The sequence below is a fragment of the Sinohyriopsis cumingii genome, chromosome 1 (assembly GCF_028554795.1).
Source record: "Sinohyriopsis cumingii isolate HCF-2022 chromosome 1, ASM2855479v2, whole genome shotgun sequence".
Taxonomy (NCBI): Eukaryota; Metazoa; Mollusca; class Bivalvia; order Unionida; family Unionidae; genus Sinohyriopsis; species Sinohyriopsis cumingii.
In genome coordinates this window covers 156309670-156328791 of record NC_142961.1, presented here as the reverse complement: position 1 = coordinate 156328791, position 19122 = coordinate 156309670, and the positions used below count along the sequence as shown (strand labels likewise).

General features: G+C 36.9%; 1 protein-coding gene across 2 annotated transcripts in view; it reads left to right on the top strand.

Annotated features, from left to right (window-relative positions):
- LOC149808205 (brefeldin A-inhibited guanine nucleotide-exchange protein 1-like) overlaps positions 1–19122 on the top strand; it is a 180671-nt gene that overhangs the window by 43772 nt on the left and 117777 nt on the right. For both annotated transcript variants that reach the window (XM_089974695.1, XM_089974685.1), the window contains 3 exons: positions 9016–9205; positions 12134–12245; positions 14376–14410. In XM_089974695.1, coding sequence (XP_089830821.1) covers positions 9016–9205; positions 12134–12245; positions 14376–14410 — 337 coding nt within the window. The remainder of the gene's footprint in view (positions 1–9015; positions 9206–12133; positions 12246–14375; positions 14411–19122) is intronic.

Here is a 19122-nt window from a genome sequence, read left to right as displayed (position 1 = left end):
GGGTGGATCAGAATTTGTTTGATGCCACCTCAAAGCTAGAGTGGAATATAGTGACAACTTCTGATGCATTGAAGAATTCAGCTGTGAATCTAGTGAGATGAGACTCCTAACTGCTCATTTTCATTGAAGCCAATGGTCTGTGTGAGTTGTGGCTTGACCAGTTTGGTAGAAAGTTTGCCAGTAGCTTTCCCATGCATCAGTGGTTCTTCTGGGTCTCTTTTCTACCAAATATACTGGCCACCATGTATGGCATATCATGTGCTGAGAAATGGCATTAGACCCATAACATAACTGCCTCTCCAATTTCCCTGCTGTGGCATTTAGGCCAGAGAGTTTTGGCTGTAATGGATGGATGATTTGTCATTAAAAAGAAAAATAAGGTTGAGCACTGCCCAAATAGCAACAGTTTCTGCCACAGTCTACTTTCATTTGGCAACTGGCCCCTCAATTCCAGAGGCATTTAGGTCAGGAGAAGGAGGCAGTGTTTTTCCTGCTATAGATGTTCCAGTAATTTATTTCTGACTTGCCACCCTGTCAACATCCTGACTGTAGGCAAGATATTTCTTTCACAGCAGTCTTGCATCAACCTTTTTCTGCAAAATGTATGGGCAATACAAGATGTTTTGGAGGCGTATTGGATTCCATAACATACTTGTCATCATCTAGGGAAAGTAGGAATTTTACATTTAGTGTTTTCAAGCAAAGCTCTCCAGGGTTTTATTCTAGTCTATTTCTGGTGCCAACAGTCAATAAAAAACTCAAATGGAAATGACAGGATCAATTTGGCTTTCTGTTTAGAAGGACAAATCTGCTATCAGTCTGGATGTAGCCAATGGTATTTTATGTCCATATCCACTCAGCTTCATGCAAATTCCTTCAGTGTGGCTTCCAAGGCACAACATACCAGTTTTGTACATGCAGATTAGGTCTCAGTATTGGTTCTTGGATGTTCACAAACACGATCAATGGTGATGTCACTCTGTTCAGGTCAGAACATTGTCAGCATTGGTGACAGTGTATTTTAACTTCAGATGACCATTTATATGGATACAAGTTTCCTAGTTGTAGGGCAGACTGTTGCCAAACTTCACTATCATGGTTCACACAGCCATTAAGGGATACAAGTTTCCAGGTTGTAAGGCTGACTGTTGCCACACTTCACTATTAGGGTTCACACAGCCATTAAAGGATACAAGTTTCCTGGTTGTAGAGCTGACTGTTGCCACACTTCACTATCAGGTTCACACAGCCATTAAGGGATACAAGTTTCCTGGTTGTAGAGCTGACTGTTGCCACACTTCACTATCAGGGTTCACACAGCCGTTAAGGGATACCAGTTTCCTGGTTGTAAGGCTGACTGTTGCCACACTTCACTATCAGTGTTCACACAGCCATTAAGGGATACAAGTTTCCTGGTTGTAGAGCTGACTGTTGCCACACTTCACTATCAGGGTTCACACAGCCATTAAGGGATACAAGTTTCCTGGTTGTAGGGCTGACTGTTGCCACACTTCACTATCAAGGTTCACACAGCCATTAAGGAATACAAGTTTCCTGGTTGTAGAGCTGACTGTTGCCACACTTCACTATCAGGGTTCACACAGCCATTAAGGGATACAAGTTTCCTGGTTGTAGGGCTGACTGTTGCCACACTTCACTATCAGGGTTCACACAGCCATTAAGGGATACAAGTTTCCTGGTTATAGGGCTGACTGTTGCCACACTTCACTATCAGGGTTCACACAGCCATTAAGGGATACAAGTTTCCTGGTTGTAGAGCTGACTGTTGCCACACTTCACTACCAGGGTTCACACAGCCATCATCACAGAATGCAAAGAAGTTGCACAGTCAGCAATAGTTGTCTGCAAGACAAAGACTTCATTAAATGGATGAGGAAAGTTGCTACCTTTAAACACAGAGCGCTTTGTGCAGCGTGCAAGAAAAACATTGATTTGTTGGAATGGGCAATAATGCCTGAATTAGCCACACAAAATTAAAGAAACATTAATGAAAACCCATGAGCCTGCTGTTTTGATGTCAGTGTTCATAGGGCTAACACAAACAGTGCCATTTAATACTTTGTCCTTGCAGCATCGTATAAACCAGTTTTAAATTTGCAAGTTAAATAAATTAAATGACTGACACTTAGGCTGTCGTTTCAGTAGCAGGTTTCATACAAACAGTGATCTATTAAAGGTAACATATCATAGACAGACAGGCAGATGAAACAGAAGATAAAGGGTAAATCGCACTGATGTCTTTGTCCAGTGGACTTGAACGAAAAGGAAAAGAAAAACAAGTGCAGGTGAAAGCAGCTAAAGAGTGGTGCTTAATATTAGGGTCCAGTTACAGTGACTTTTGTGATTTGCATTTAACATTTCATTACATCTTAATAGTCTCTGTATTTAAATCAGTAATTGGAAGTAGAACACTTGTTGCAGAAAGTGGTCCTTGAAAAACTGACAAATGGTCATTAAAAAGTCATTAAATATCAATTCTTCTGATCAGTTTGAACCCTGACTATGACAGAAGAAATTGAGTCATTGCTGTCAGCAGGCAACCAGAAAATGGTGATGCAAGACCCTATCCATGTTTGCAAGTACAACTTGAAACACATAGAAAGGGTTGAAGGGGTCCAACAATGGCTCTTTTGGTGAAGTCTGGGAAAGGGATATAACCGCTCGGGTCATGGCATCCAGGCAGAAGTGGGAAGTTCACTCAGAATACTCTGACAACTCATATGACCATACATGCCTAATGAATTTCATCTGATGAGATTAGAACGGTCTCAGAAAACCTTATGTTCTAATACAGTGTTGATTCAAGATATCAGAGGTGTCATTGGCTGACATGCACAACCAGCCTTCTCAGGGTTCTGTCTCAGAGATCAAGCTTTGCAGAATGAGAATTCTGTCTGGTGGGTCAGGTTGCTACAGCCCAGACAATCACCAGAACTTGTTTACATGAGCACCACCTCCTCATCGGTATGGATTTAGCAATTTTGTTGTATTCACCAGGATTTTTCTGTTTGAGGATTAGTCCTTCTTTTCTTCTTATTTGTCTTCAGCATCGCAGTTGAGATGACTGTCGGGTGTGCAGTTTTGTTGTCCTCATGATAGGATGGCATTTTATACTCTACATAGGATATCCAGCTATTTTTCCTTGCACGGTAGCTAGGGTAATTGTAGGATGCTGGGGTAATGGGAGGATGTTATGCATTTCCTTCTCTATTACATATTCTCCTAGTGTTAATGTGGTCGGGCAGTGTATTCAACAGAGAAAGTAAATATTTTAGTAATGATATTTCCATGAGAATATTTACCTGATCACATTACTGTTAAATTCTTCCACATCTCCCTGCAAAAATGGGCATTGTTCTGTATTGTTTAGTTGAAGCGTGTAAACATCTAGTTAACGGGTATCCACCTATAGCAGTGGTAATTGGAGGAAATGGGTAGGAGTTTCTTCCCTTTGTCTAGAGTATATTTTTTTGTAACATTAATGTGATCAGGGAAGCATTCTAAGAGAAACATAATTTACTATATCATTTACTTTTTGACATAAACCTTATTATGAAAATTTATTAAAAACCACAATCAGGTAGATAAATACAGTTTGGTAGACATCTGTATACACATGTACTATAATAACTGTATATTTTGGGACATGAACAAAAATTATTTTTTCCATGTCCCAAGACTTAAAAACGTGGAAAAAGTATAGCATTTTCAGTATCATAACATTTGTAAACACAGAATGTGTGAAGATAAAATTGGCAAGAAACATACTACTAAGGTGGCGCTATACAGTTTCGCATTTTGCATAGGGTTAGGAATTTAAAGAAAAAGAATGTCCCCGGCTTTCCTCACTGGTTATACTGGCTATTTAAAAAAGACCTTGTATATCTTAGGTATAATGTAAAGAACCTTTAATTCCCTTTATTTTGGTGTATGATTGATGGGTGTACTATGGGTTATAGAGTATACAGCTTGGCCTTACTTCAAATGTGCACCTTTCAAAAAAGTGCTAGCTCTACTTGGTCATTTTCACTTCCTGAACTTCAGAGGTCAATTGTATAAAAAAGAGCCGATAACTTTTTTTACATTTTATATATTTGGTAATTCATTCATTGCACTTTCAGAAGCTGGTATTGTCTAGTCTGGCAAAATTCATTTTCCCTATTTTAATAGCTGCTATGTATAGTGTACTTTAGACTAATTCAGACTGATTTTTTAACACAAGGGAGCAGTCATTTTAGTTAGCAGTGTGCTTAAATCATGTAAAATTTCCAAAAGTACAATATCCAAAAGAAATATCATCCACATTACATTAATGTAGCATAGAGGTATGCAAACGTTCTCTCCACTGTGCATGTTTTAAATGCGAACTACTTCACCTTACATACGTCACTCTCTCAAAAGTACATATTATCTGGTGAGCGCCACCATAAAGAAGATGTAGGTGTTATTTTTTTATGATTTAATTATGTTTATATGGCTGAAACATTTAAGTCGCAAGCATCAAAACAATCCTTATGAATAATTCTCCTGCCTTTTTCCCCACAGAACAGTATTTATGAGTGTCAGAGTCTCTAACAAGTCTAGCCTACCCCCCCCCATGATAAAAGTGAGCTATTTTAAGAATGCACATTACATTTTGTAAACATAGCAACCAATGTTATGCTGAATGACAGGAACATGAAACTAGCCAGAATTATTTCTGAGATATCAACAATGAATTTTACAATTAGAAAAGGGAGGTAACTCATCAGCTTCATAAAGGTCAAAGGTCAAAGTGTAAAATATTTGCCTATTGTTTAATATGGAAGAAGCGAATTCACTTTCTCTTCATTTATTTTTTTATTTCATTGCAAATAAATGAAAAGAAACATTTTCACCATATATTTCTGTCACTTATTGCAACAGTTTTAAATTTAAGTTGACTCTATTCCTATATTCTAAGTCTTCTAATTTCCCCATAATTAAGGTCACTACTCACACAAACATACCTCATGGCAAATTATGTAAGCAAGAGAAAAATGATCATAATTAGCTTATTTTCATGCTTAAATGCAATATGAATGTACCATTTTATTCAGAACATCATACATAATTATATGAAAATAAAAAAAAATAATTGCAAACATTTTTTTATTTTCTTTAAGGTGGCGCTATACAGTTTCGCATTTTGCATAGGGTTAGGAATTTAAAGAAAAAGAATGTCCCCGGCTTTCCTCACTGGTTATATTGGCTATTTAAAAAAGACCTTGTATATCTTAGGTATAATGTAAAGAACCTTTAATTTCCTTTATTTTGGTGTATGATTGATGGGTGTACTATGGGTTATAGAGTATACAGCTTGGCCTTACTTCAAATGTGCACCTTTCAAAAAAGTGCTAGCTCTACTTGGTCATTTTCACTTCCTGAACTTCAGAGGTCAATTGTATAAAAAAGAGCTGATAACTTTTTTTACATTTTATATATTTGGTAATTCATTCATTGCACTTTCAGAAGCTGGTATTGTCTAGTCTGGCAAAATTCATTTTCCCTATTTTAATAGCTGCTATGTATAGTGCACTTTAGACTAATTCAGACTGATTTTTTAACACAAGGGAGCAGTCATTTTAGTTAGCAGTGTGCTTAAATCATGTAAAATTTCCAAAAGTACAATATCCAAAAGAAATATCATCCACATTACATTAATGTAGCATAGAGGTATGCAAACGTTCTCTCCACTGTGCATGTTTTAAATGCGAACTACTTCACCTTACATACGTCACTCTCTCAAAAGTACATATTATCTGGTGAGCGCCACCTAAACAGTAACCAGCTATTTCAATAACCACGTCAGTAAACTATCATAAATTGCAATGATTGCTTTTGTTATTAATTTGCATTGTGCATATATTCCAATTTCTTCAAAATGAAATCGATATGGATTTAAATATAGGTAAGTAACAACTTCATAATTCACAGTCCAGTACCCGGGAGACCGTGCTGTATGAAAATGTGCAGTGATTGCAAATCATGCTTAGTTCACTTATATACCTGTTTATTCTTTTAAAAATTGATAAATTTTGCTTTATTCGCTGTTTTTACCAAATCGCATTCGTCCAGATTACATTTTAGCTTGATGTGCATAGCTGTTTCATTTACTTTGAACCGCGTGCTAATGAGTTACTGTTTTTCAGAGGTGTAAGTGATCCTACAAATTGTGGTAATTTGTAATTGGCAGATTTGTCTTTTGTAACAGCAGACAATGCCTGTTAATCCTTAAATCATGAAAATGGCTTGTGTTAAGATGGAATTTTGTCTGACAACTCTGCAAGGACTTTGATGTATTACCTTTTACTCCATAATTTCAGCATGACTACCAGTGCTGTGTAAACAGGGTTTTAAAGTCACTTACATCACGGCAAACTACAACCGAGTTTTATGGCATTGCAATTATTTTCAAAGCATTATTTCTGAAACTTCTTTATTCTTTCTTTGGAGATATTTAAGTTTAATTCAGTTGCACAAATGACTAGAATCCAAAGAATGTACTTCAATTTAAGTTCATTGTTATTCATTGTTGCTCTTTGTTGTCATACTGGGATCACATTTAAATGAGTTAGGTCTTTACATTTTCGAGGTGAAATAAAAAATGTAATTACTGATGCATTGATACAGAATTCTAATGCAATAATGCACAAACAAACAATAATTAACTTGAGTTAAAGAGAGAGTTTACTATTACAGCAACCCGTGAATTCTCAATTCTTGTAATTGCATGATCAAATTATATTAAAATCTGAATTAGGTAGAAAATTAAATGAATTTATTGACTTCTCTAACAAACTGTATTAACTTATAACATTTCCATGTAATAATTCATGATGATAGTTCCTTAACAGCTACAAACTAATTTTTTGGTGTCATTATGATCTATAAAATACATTAATCGATTAGTAAAAGGTGTTCCAAGACTTGTACTACATGAAACAATTCTTGTAATTTCTTGTCCCAGCATGTATAGGTCATACATATTTCTTATGAAAATAATTAAGGGTGTCCCAAGATTTAAATTTATTACTGTTGATTACCTAATTAGAGTTTCATGTCATTACATCAGCCGTTTGGGGCCCCGAGTGGCAGAGTGGTCTAAAGTGCTCACATTGTTCCGGATCACTGCCATCTCACTGCTGTCTGCATGGGTTCAAGTCTCAGGCTCAGCTAATGTTGGTATGTGAGAAAGCTTGCCAGTAGCTTCTCATGGGTTGGTGGTTCTTCCCAGGGTTTTCCAGGTTTCTTCCTCCACCAGTTATACTGGCCGCCATGTATAGCCTATCTTGTGCTGAAAAATGACATTAAACCCTATGACAACAACATCAGTTGTTCAATTTTTACACCTTTTAGAACTTTTTCAACAAAAACCTTGTTAGTACAAGTAAGCAAAAAACCATTTGAGGCTGACAAATGAAATTTAATAGGTATATTTTGTATGCACACGTAGGTGATCATATTAGATTTTTAGGCCATTAGAAAACATTTTGAATTTTTTAAAAACTCTTGAATTCTTTCAATGTTTTTGCTTTAAAAAAAGCTTTGTGTGCACAAGTTAGGAACAATTATAAACAAATGTAATTTGGTATATATGTCTAAATGCGTAAATAGTTATATTTTCACATCTTTTTTCTAGTTTTAACTTTTGTTGGACTATTTTAATCTGCATTGTCCGCATACAATTCAAAATCCATTTTTTTCATGGTGACTGGGCTTTGTCCACATACACATTGTCATGATGACTGGGCATTGTCCACATACACATTGTCATGGTGTCTGGGCATTGTCAACATACACATTGTCATGGTGACTGGGCATTGTCCACATACACATTGTCATGGTGACTGAGCATTGTCCACATACACATTGTCATGGTGACTGGGCATTGTCCACATACACATTGTTGTGGTGACTGGGCATTGTGCACATATATATTGTCATGGTGACTGGGCATTGTCCACATGCACATTATCATGGTGACTGGGCATTGTCCAGATACACATTGTCATGGTGACTGGGCATTGTCTACATACACATTGTCATGGTGACTGGGTCTTGTCCACATAGACATTGTCATGGTGACTGGGCATTGTCCACATACACATTGTCGTGGTGACTGGGCATTGTTCACATACACATTGTCATGGTGACTGGGCATTGTCCACATACACATTGTCATGGTGACTGGGCATTGTCTACATACACATTGTCATGGTGACTTGGCATTAAGCTTCTGGTTTTCCTTGATCATTTTTATACTTTGCTTTTACAGTAAACCTGCTTTGAGAGACACCTGTTTTGGGAGATCACTTGTTATTTATGACCAGATCAGTAATGCACAGAATAATAGTTGTCTGATGTTATAATCTCAACTGATGACCCACCTATCTTGAGAGACCATTTATTGTTGGAAGAATGGGTTGTCTCTTAAGACTAATTGGACTGTACTTGAGTAATGTGGCTAGTTTCTTAACTACATTTGGCTACTGAGTAACATTACATGCTATGTGGATACAACACAGGTCTGTGAAATTAGGTCAGAGTGACATATATTTTGGCTGATATTTATGTATCACTCTCCCCTGTTTAAATGATTGTATATATTGATAATTCATTACATTCCTGGGCATCAGTATTTTTGTAGCCCAAAAACATTTAAGCATTTAAATTCATGCATATGACATGAGCAGAAATGGCATTTATGACAAGACATTTTAAATTGGTTTTTTAATTTATGGTATATGACATTTATGTATATGACATTGCTGTTAAGAATAAATGAATCAACCTTTGATGAGCTGTGTATTCGGATAAATATAAATTAAACACAACACTTAATGGAGGGCCTTTTTTCTGGCGTACTTCCTTGACCAACACTCCAGTTTTTGTGTTGACACAAGTTATTTAGTCAGTAGTGAGCAATTTTATAGCAACAGTATACTGTAGTTATTAAATGCTTTCCTTACACAGGTCAGGAGAACAAACCTTATACAGACACCGACAGTGACTCAGGAAAGGGAACAATGAATAGTTACGGTAGTAGCAACTCTCTCGAGTCCACCAGTAGTAGCACTGCAACAGTGCAAGCTCCCAGTAACAGTCCCGAACAGTTTGAAGTCCTCAAGCAGCAGAAGGAAATAATGGAACATGGGATTGAGCTGTAAGGACACATGTACACATGTATCCCTCCCCTTACTGTTACACACATACACATGTATCCCTCCCCTTACTCTTACACACATACACATGTATCCCTCCCCTTACTCTTACACACATACAAATGGTGTGCATGCATGCAGACATACTCACGTGCATGATCATGCACACACATATTGTTTTCACTATTATAGTTTCAAAATGTTAAACATTCAAACAATCAGTAAAGAATTATACAAAGGATATTCCAATGATTGTAAAAAGCAGGAAACCTAAAGTGAACTGAGCCAGTCAGAAGAGGGTGATTTTCTTTGTTCTTACCATTCATTCTGTCATCCTGGATACAATGGTTATCTGCTGTAAACAAATCCAAAAACCAGGTAAACTTCTTGTGCATATTATCTCACAAGGTTAAGGCAGTCACCACAAGTGTAACATTTTAGCACAGCTGTTCTCTGACACCATCCAGACCATGACATGGAGGCTGAGGATGACAGTCTTTATCTTTAACTTCAAAGACCTTTCATCCCAAAGGCTAATTTTGACTGGTGGGACTTATTTATATCAATAGCACACCTTTCCAGGTCATTTAGCAACTGCATATTGACGTGGGTTACTCTGCTTCTGCTCAATTTGCAGGATTGAACATCCTTAATAGAAATATGTCCATGCATAAACCCAGTGCATACTCTAACATATCTCTTACACAAGACTTGAAGCCACTTAATGTACATTCAGAGACTGGAGATAGGACCAACTCCATTGTAAGGGGATGCACCTTCCTTCTGTTCATTTTCTTCTAAAGTATTATGATCAGATATATGTTTAAAGGAAAAAAAGGCAAATTTGGAGTAAAATCAGTTTCTGTGATAATACTTTTCTGATCACAATATGCATATACCTTTGGAAGTCCTCTCTGTACTTACATCTATGGGAAACATGCTCATCCACTATAGTAACTTACAAATTGATGGCATTTGGCTCCCAGCCTCCTTTCCAAGGGAGACCACTTTAATCTTATTTCCACCATAAGCAGATAGCACTTTGTTATTTCTGTTCCTAAAACAAGCTTGGAAGAGCAGATTTGTGAAGTAGTGATTGTACTGTTTAATACATTTTGATAAGGTAAGTACTATGGAAAAAACATTTTAGTCAAAATTTATATTTTTAATTTTTGTTGATTTCCTTGCCATGTCCAAAACCAATTAACACTTACTCTTTTGTAGAAACAGTAGAATCCCTTCCCCAATTCACGAATTCAAGTATTGGTGAAAATAAATATTTTGGTTAATAATGAAAACTAGTACCCATGAAAATAAATTGATTTACTGTATTCACTAATGTACCAATAGAGTATAGATACTAAGGATACATGTCAAAGGTACTGAAGGAGATTCTCCATTGGTGCATGGAAATTCAAAAGACCTTGCATGTAAATGGTCTCCATGCATAATTCTTGAATTCTATTGGTCATAGACCAGAAGAGCTTTTAGGATGGTCATCATCTTTTGTCTGTCCATCGTCCTTTGTCAGTCTATCCATTAGCAAAAGTTTGTTATCATTATTTCTCCTAAAGTGTTGTAAGGATTGCCATGAAACTTTACAGACACATTCATCCTTTGATCTAGTTGGCCCTAAAAGAAAATAGTACTGTTCACACATTCAGTATGACTACCATAGAGCCCATTTTCAAAATCCTGTTTTTGCTACATCTTTTAAATGGAAAGTCATTTGAAATGGGGTTTTCATCCGAAGAGTTACGCTGGTGTTTAGTTAGTCCTAAATGAAAATATATTACCCGCAATATGGACATAATGGTGGCTATCCTGAAAATATTGTTATCTCTGCTCCTTCCAAATGGTTGGCTCTATCAGCATGGTTTTTTCACCAATACTTCTTATTTTAACTAGTTAATCCTAAATGAAAAATGTCCCACATCATACGTCCAGTCTGGCTGTCATGATAGCCATCTAAAAAAAATTGTCACTAATACCCCTGAATGAATGATCAGTATGACATAGGGTTTTCAACAAAGGACTACTAAAGATGTATACTTTGTCCTAGATAAAAATGGTGCCATTTGACACCCTATATACACTATGGCAGCTAATTTTTGAAAATCAGAGATGATTTAAACACTCAGTTACGAGGAAGAAAGTGTTGCATCTTGAATTCTTGGAAAATCTTTTTTGCCCAGTATTATCAGTCCCTTTGAGTGACTCTTGTTATATATTGTGGTTATGTCTGTGGGTCTTTCTCTGCATCCTTTCATGGGTTCATCAGTCATTTCTCCTTATAACCTAAATGTCACTTATACCCATTAGGAGATGCTGGATTTTATTGGCATTTTCAACACAACATTGCTATTTTGCCTTTCCCAAGGACACACCAAAGCAGCCAACCTGGGCTAGCCTAGGCAGGTATCAAAATGACCATTTAGAGAAAGTCATCAGGATCAGATGTGACATTTTCCTACATAATATGGAATCTTGCTTGTAACATGAACTCCATTACATAGAAGGGTGGTTGTTGATCATGTTTTGGTATGGTGTTTTAAAATGAAAGGCAGATAACATATATGGTATCAAATCTGAAAGCAGTTACATGGAAAGGAAGAAGGAGCCAATAAAAGATGGTTCAGAAATATTTTGAAAAACTGCAATTTTTTGCTTAGGTTTTTTGTTTTTGTCAGTTTTGCAATAACGTTGCTGTACTCGTAAATAGTATGGAGGTTTAAGCTTAATTTTACTTCATTGCCAAGTTGCATGCATTTTCCTTCTGGGAAAAAAATAAAAAAAATATAATGATTTTTTTCTCTCATTATGACTGGAGAATTCATTTCTTATATGCACTTAATTTTGTGTGGTATCCACTTCCTGTGGTTTCATTAATACATTAATGAAAACCACCGTAATTTTTTTTTAACCTTCAGGTTCAACAAGAAACCACTGAAGGGTGTCCATTACCTGCAGGATCAAGGTATGATAGGAACAACTATTGATGATGTAGCAGAGTTCCTGCATTCAGAAGATAGGCTAAGCAAGGTACTTATTTGATCATGAAGTATGTGTTAGGACTAATGATGAAAGAACTATCAGTGTTTTCCCCTTTTGCCTTTAGCACAGTAAAAATTGGAAAGATTGCACATGGACATTGTCCATATGTTATAAGATACACAAAGGCAACAATATCATTTGCAAACTGTCACTTTGTTTGCAGACTGTTAGGTTTCATTACAACACTGGAACCATGAGGCAAGGTTCTCATTAATCAAGATTGCGATGTTTTTTGACAGAGGGAGAAAACCATAAAGAATTAAAGAACAATGAACTTTGTTATGGTGAATACTTAGTAAAGGTGATAACAACTGATGGTCTGATGTAAATGCAGGTACTGTGTACTATATGAATAAGCACACATGCCTGAATAAGTCTAAACTCGTAAACTTTATCCCTTTTTTAACATCATGTTTCTCATGAATCATGAGAGAATAATGAGAGGAATCAGCTGCTTCATTCCATCTATAACATCATGATTTTCTTGGAACCTACCACCATCAATTTCAAATCAGCCTCATATATGGACCTTACATTATGTTTTATTGGGTGTAACCATTTTGGAGAGAGAATGTACCACCAAAGTGGAGAGCTCCTAACATAGTTAGAGGGAGCTAACTCTTTTAGTATGTACATAAATGTGATGGGGACACTATTGCATCACAAGTGAACAGGGTTGTAGGAAACAACTGAATTGAAATTACGATAACTATAGCTGTAACAATTTTAGTAAACATCTACCGGGTTCCCATAGTTCTCAGTTATTCTTAATTATTTACCTTCTTACACAATCCAAAGAAAATTGTATTAAATATGTATAAATCTAAACTACTTTGATGTAGGTTGACATTGGCATCAGCAGGATAAGAGTATTTTTTTCCTTGGTCAAATTTTTTCAGTGGTTGAAACCTATAAGTCATTGTGTATCTTTCAAGTTAGATCTGTCTGAATATATGACATGTCATCGGTGAGTCAAGAGTTGCATTGTTTGGAAAAGTAAATAAGCTCACATGAATGGATGGAATATACTTGAGTTATTGAGTGGAACTTGTCAAAAATATATTAACAATGTATAATTTGCACTAATTAAATACACTAAAATCCACAGTACTTAACTTTTTTGAGTTGTTGAGACTCACACTTCAGTGATCTTCAGCCAAATCTTCTGAATCAACATCAGGTCAATCAAGTCAGCTGGTCCGCACAATTGTCTTTTTTTAGCTACATAATCCTGTAATTGTTGAATTAAACAAGTCCAGCATTCTCAAAACCACAGATAATTAGGTCTGATCTTTTGCAGACTTTTGCATGAACCACAATTATCAATTCAGCATGAATCAGCTTGAATGATGAAATGTTAAGTGAAGTCTAAAGGTTGAAGTTGGTTTTTACATGAGGCAGTTTAAAAGCAAAGTAATGATTTCATTGTTTCTCATTTTAGTTAGCATCTTTGATGGGCTCTCAGCATATTAACTGCTGACACTGCTTGCTAATTGCATTGAGCAATGACAGCTGTCACATGTTTGGTTCACATACTTAATTATGACATGATCCAAATAAACAGGGATCTAAGTTGAATTTTACCAATCTTAAACCACCGTATTAACACCATGATTGTCAGAATGTAATTGATGGGGCAATTTTATGGACAGTGTATTAAGGAAAATGTCATACATTTACTTTTATAACTGATTTGCATAATGTTGTTGACTGTTTAGGGATTTGATCTTGACAGGTTTTTGATTTGTGTTTATACAGATGTAAATATTGTTTTAATCATTAAAACTACTGCCATAACCTGTTGATGGCATAGCTGTTCTTTTGTATTATTTATTTGGGGATATTTTTAGAGATTAATCCGCCAAAATAAATACCTACAAATGTACAAACTTTGACATGCAAAACCACAAATTTAAGTACTCATGAAAATGTCTATTTTTTAATTTTCTTTTACAAAACTATGAAAATTGAGTCTTGAAAATAAATGATACTACAGTATATTCCACAAGACTTGCCACATGCCCATTGTAAAATAGAAAATTTTAAATAACCAGAATTTCTATGATATATAGAATTGCTATTATTAGAGATAACATAATTTACTGTCTTTTCTTTCAGACTGCTATTGGAGACTTTCTAGGTGAAAATGAGAAGTAAGTTTGATGTAAAACAATCAGTATTTCTTTACAGATTTATCTAAAGTACTGTTTTAGCATAAAAATTAACTTTTCACCCCAGTAGAGATAAACCTAAGTTTAGCAAACTTATTTTTACTCAACAGTGGGTAAAATAGTGTGATGATAGTACAGCATCACTGGGCAGAAGTCTTCCTCGATGAAATCAATGGCCTGGGTGGAATGGCTCCAAGATGAGCTCAATGACCATGTGGATTTTGACTGGTCATCCATTGTGGAGAGGGATGGGGTCTGCCAGGCTGTATCTTGCCCCTGACACACCACTTGAAGACAACTGACAATTCTTCATTACCTGATTGGTTGCAACCCAGATCAACAATGACCAAGCCTTCCGCTGCACACCAGGATGGAGGTGACAAGTATGCAACTGGTGCCCCCACTACCAAGATCCATGGGAGAGACAACATCATCATCAGTACATAGAATGTTAGAAAACTGAGGGCTGTGGGAAAGTTGAAAGGACTTACAGATGAGTTGGAGAGGTGCAACTGGAACATTATTGGTTTCTACAACATTTGCTGTAATTTGTTTTGGTGAAATAACAATACTATAAGGGCATAAGCTCTGATTCAGCAGAAGAGGGGACAACACAGTTATGGCATTGGATTTCTTGTCCACAAGGGCATTGTGAACAGCATTATGGGTTGTTGCCCAGTCTCAAGCAGGCATACTACCATCCGCTTGAGGTTGATTCTCTTCAACATTACAGTGATACAGACCTATGCACCCACATCTTACTGTGATCACAACGAACTGGAGAAATTTTACAACCAACAGCAAGATGTCATTGACAACTCACCCAGTAAGTACATTCTGTTTGTACAAGGAGACTGGAATGCAAGGGTGGGAGTTGATTCACAGACAAACTGGCAAAGCACATGTGGACCATTCTGCAATGCAGAAACAAATAAAAGAGGACTCAGGCTCTTGGAGTTTGCTGCCTACAACAATATTTTGCTAACCAGCACATTTGGCCCTCACAAAGCATCTAGAAGATGGACCTGTCACAGTCCAGATGGACAACATCACAACCAGATTGACTACATCTTGTTGAAGAAATGATTCTGCACAGGACTGAATATTGCCAGAACATGAAGTTTTCCAGGAGAAGATATTGGAAGTGACCGTGATTTATTAATGAGAATGTTTCGCCTCTGCCTGAAAATGATGAAAAGCCTAACCAACCATAAATCATATTTGACCTTGAAAAATTGAAAGATCCAAAAGTCGCAGAAGCCTCACAAGCAATGATAGGTGGTAAATTGATAACCCTGGACAGCCAAGACACCATCCTCGAGTCCTTAATAACCACATTCACCACAGCTGTGACTATCACAACTAGCGAGATCATTGGCAAATATTGTCGAACAAAGAAACCATGGGTCACAACAGATGGCCTTGAACTATGCAACAAAAGAAGAGAACTGAAAAAGGGAAAAAGAGATCATGAAGAAGCTAGAAAATACAGAGGGATAAACAGCATGATCAGGAAAGCATGAAACAGGCAAAGGAATCCTGGATAGAAAGACAGTGCTGCAAAAGTGAAGACAGTCTGAGTAGAAATGATAGCGAAATGGCATATAAACTGGTGAAAGATCTCACAACCCATAAACAAGGGAAAACTACCCCCATCCAAGACAAATCAGGAAAATACCTCACAGAAGATCAAGAGATCCTCAAGCAATGGACAGAATACTGCTCAGAATTGTACAATCATGAGACCCAAGGAGATCCAGTGGTACTAAATTGCCAGAAGAAATTGATGATTACCCCATTCTTCATGAAGAAGTAAAAATTGCGGTTAGGTCGCTAAAGAAAGGAAAGTAAGCTGGCATTGACAACATACCAGCAGAGCTCATTCAAGCAGGAGGAAAAGAGATAGTCTCAGTCCTGACAACAATCTGCAACAAGATATGACAGACGGGAGAATGGCCCACCACATAGACTCAATCCTTAGTCATCATGCTCCCCGAAAAAGGAAACCTTCAGCTATGCCAAAACGATGGAACCATCAGTCTGATCAGTCACCCGAGCAAAGTCATGCTGAAGATAATTCTCACCAGACTAAAGCTTCATGCAGAGAAAACTATTGCTGAAGAGCAGGCAGGCTTCCAAGCGGGAAGGAGTGCCACAGAACAAATCTTCAATCTCAGACTCCTTTGCAAGAAATACCTTCAGCATCAGCAGAATCTATACCATGTCTTTATAGATTTCAAAAAGGCCTTTGATAGAATATGGCATGACAAAGCCTTTATGGGCAACTATTTGGAAGTACAACATCAGCTCAAACATGGTGACAAAGCCACCAGTGCTGTCCTCATCAGTGGCAGCAGATGAGATTGGTTTCAAACAAAAGTTGGAGTCAGACAGGGATGTATACTGTCACCTACACTCTTCAACATTTTCCTGGAAACGATCATGGAGGATGCTTTGCATGACCACAAGAGCACTGTCAGCATCGGAGGAAGAACAATCACCAGCCTTTGCATTGCAGATGATATTGATGGTTTAGCAGGAGATGAAAAAGAACTGGCTGACTTGGTTGAGCACATCGACACAACCTCCACAGTATACGATATGGAGATTACCACTGAAAAACCAAATTGATGACAAACAACACAAACGGCATCAGTGCAGGAATAAAGGTCAGTGGACAGAAGCTGGAAAGAGTCACAAGGTTCAAGTACTTGGGATCAGTTATCACAGATGAGGGCTCTAAACCAGAACTACTTTGCAGGATTGATCAGACAACTGCAGCAATAACGAGGTTGAGACCAATATGGAATGATACCAACATTGCTTTTGGTTCCAAAATAGGTATGATGCACTCGATTATCATAACCATGTTTCTGTATGCTTGTGAAACATGTATGCTCACATCAGATCTACAGGGAAGGATTCAAACCTTCAGAATGGGATGCTACCTTGAGATCTTGGGTATCTCATACATTGACCTTGTAACCATCGAAGAAGTACAACTAGCCATCACATCTTATGAAGACCTCTTGACCACTGTAAAAAACTGAAGTCATGTCTCAAGCTCATCTGGACTGGCAAAAACAATCTTGCAAGGCACAGTGCGAGAGTACAGAAGAAGAATCAGACAGAAAAAGAAGTGGGAAGACATCATTATGGAGCAGACAGGCATGGGATTTGTAGATCCCCAAAGGGCAATAGAGAACAGGGAAAGATGGAGATAAATGGTTGTAAAGTCAACTGTGGTGCCCCAACGACCTCTTGTGTTAAGGGCTTGATGATGATGATGATGATGATTTTTAGCTTGCCTCTATGATGTTTATTCAGTAGTAAACTGTCCACATTAATGACTATGCCGTCTGTATTGTGACAGGTTACCATTCAACAGGTTAACTGTGTATGATACTGTAGATGAGTATAGGAATTAGATTATTGGACTCCATACTGTAGATGAGTATAGGAATTAGATTATTGGGCTCCATACTGCGTGCTTTTATGTGATGCCTCAGTCTAATCAGGTAATTACTGATGCACAAACTATATTTCAGATAGTGGTCACACCGGATGTCATTTCAAAGTTACTATAAATCTGTGACTTTTGTCCGGTAATATTTGGTACCCAGGAATCGACAATAATAACAATTTCTGAAGTATATTTTAAGAGCAATGTTTGTTTTTTTTTAAAAAAAATATTATGGTTTTTCTCAACTTATTATAGTACCCTGTTTGATATAATAGAAAACAATTCTTAAAAATTGTTTTGCCTTTTTATGCTCAGTCCCAATAATTTTTCAATATTTAGTCTGAATTTATTTTATGCGTGAACATAAATTTTACAGTGTCAGCTGCTGAAGACCGCTAAAACGTTTTAGTTATGTAGTTGTTAATCATATTTTGGTTTTACACCTAAGGTTATGTGAGTTTATGGTATGTCCACTGCTACTATAAACAGAAAAACTTTAAATTATGTCTTAACAACCCCTCAACATAATGTGGCCAAATTTTACACAAGACATCTTGACATGAATGCATACAGATTATGCAATCAGCAATAAAATACAGAGGTGGGTACAAAATAGAACAGCCTTTAAAAGACTTCTTATTACCACTCAGCAAAATACAACCAAATTTGACAAAGCATCCTGGCATGAAAGCAGTTCAGATTTGTACAAATGATGCTGATTGTAAAATTTGACACGGACTCATCTTGCAGAGGTCTTTCAGATTATTACAATCTATGCAGCTCCATCACCCAATATGTTTACCATTACTAAAAATAGAAAAACCTTTAAAGGGCTTCTCAAAAACTGCTCAACAGATTTTAACCAAATTAACAGAAAACAGATTCATGAAGGCCTTTAAAAGTTACAAACTTCAATGTAATCCCATTTGAAACGGCTGCAATAAGTGAAAATATTGTTAAAAATGTATGCAACTTCTCAAGCACCACTCAACAGAATGTGCCTACATATTTTTAAAAATCACCCCAGCATAAAAGTCATTTAAATGTTTATAGTTAATGCCAATCTGGCACGAACGCTCCGGTGGACGAGTAGTTAGAACATCTGCCTCAGATGCGGGAGGTCGTGGGTTCGATCCCGGGACGAGTCATACTTTAAAAAATGGTACTAACAACTTCATCGCTTGGTGCTCAGCATTAGGAGGTTAGTGTTAGGACTGGTCATGATGCCCCA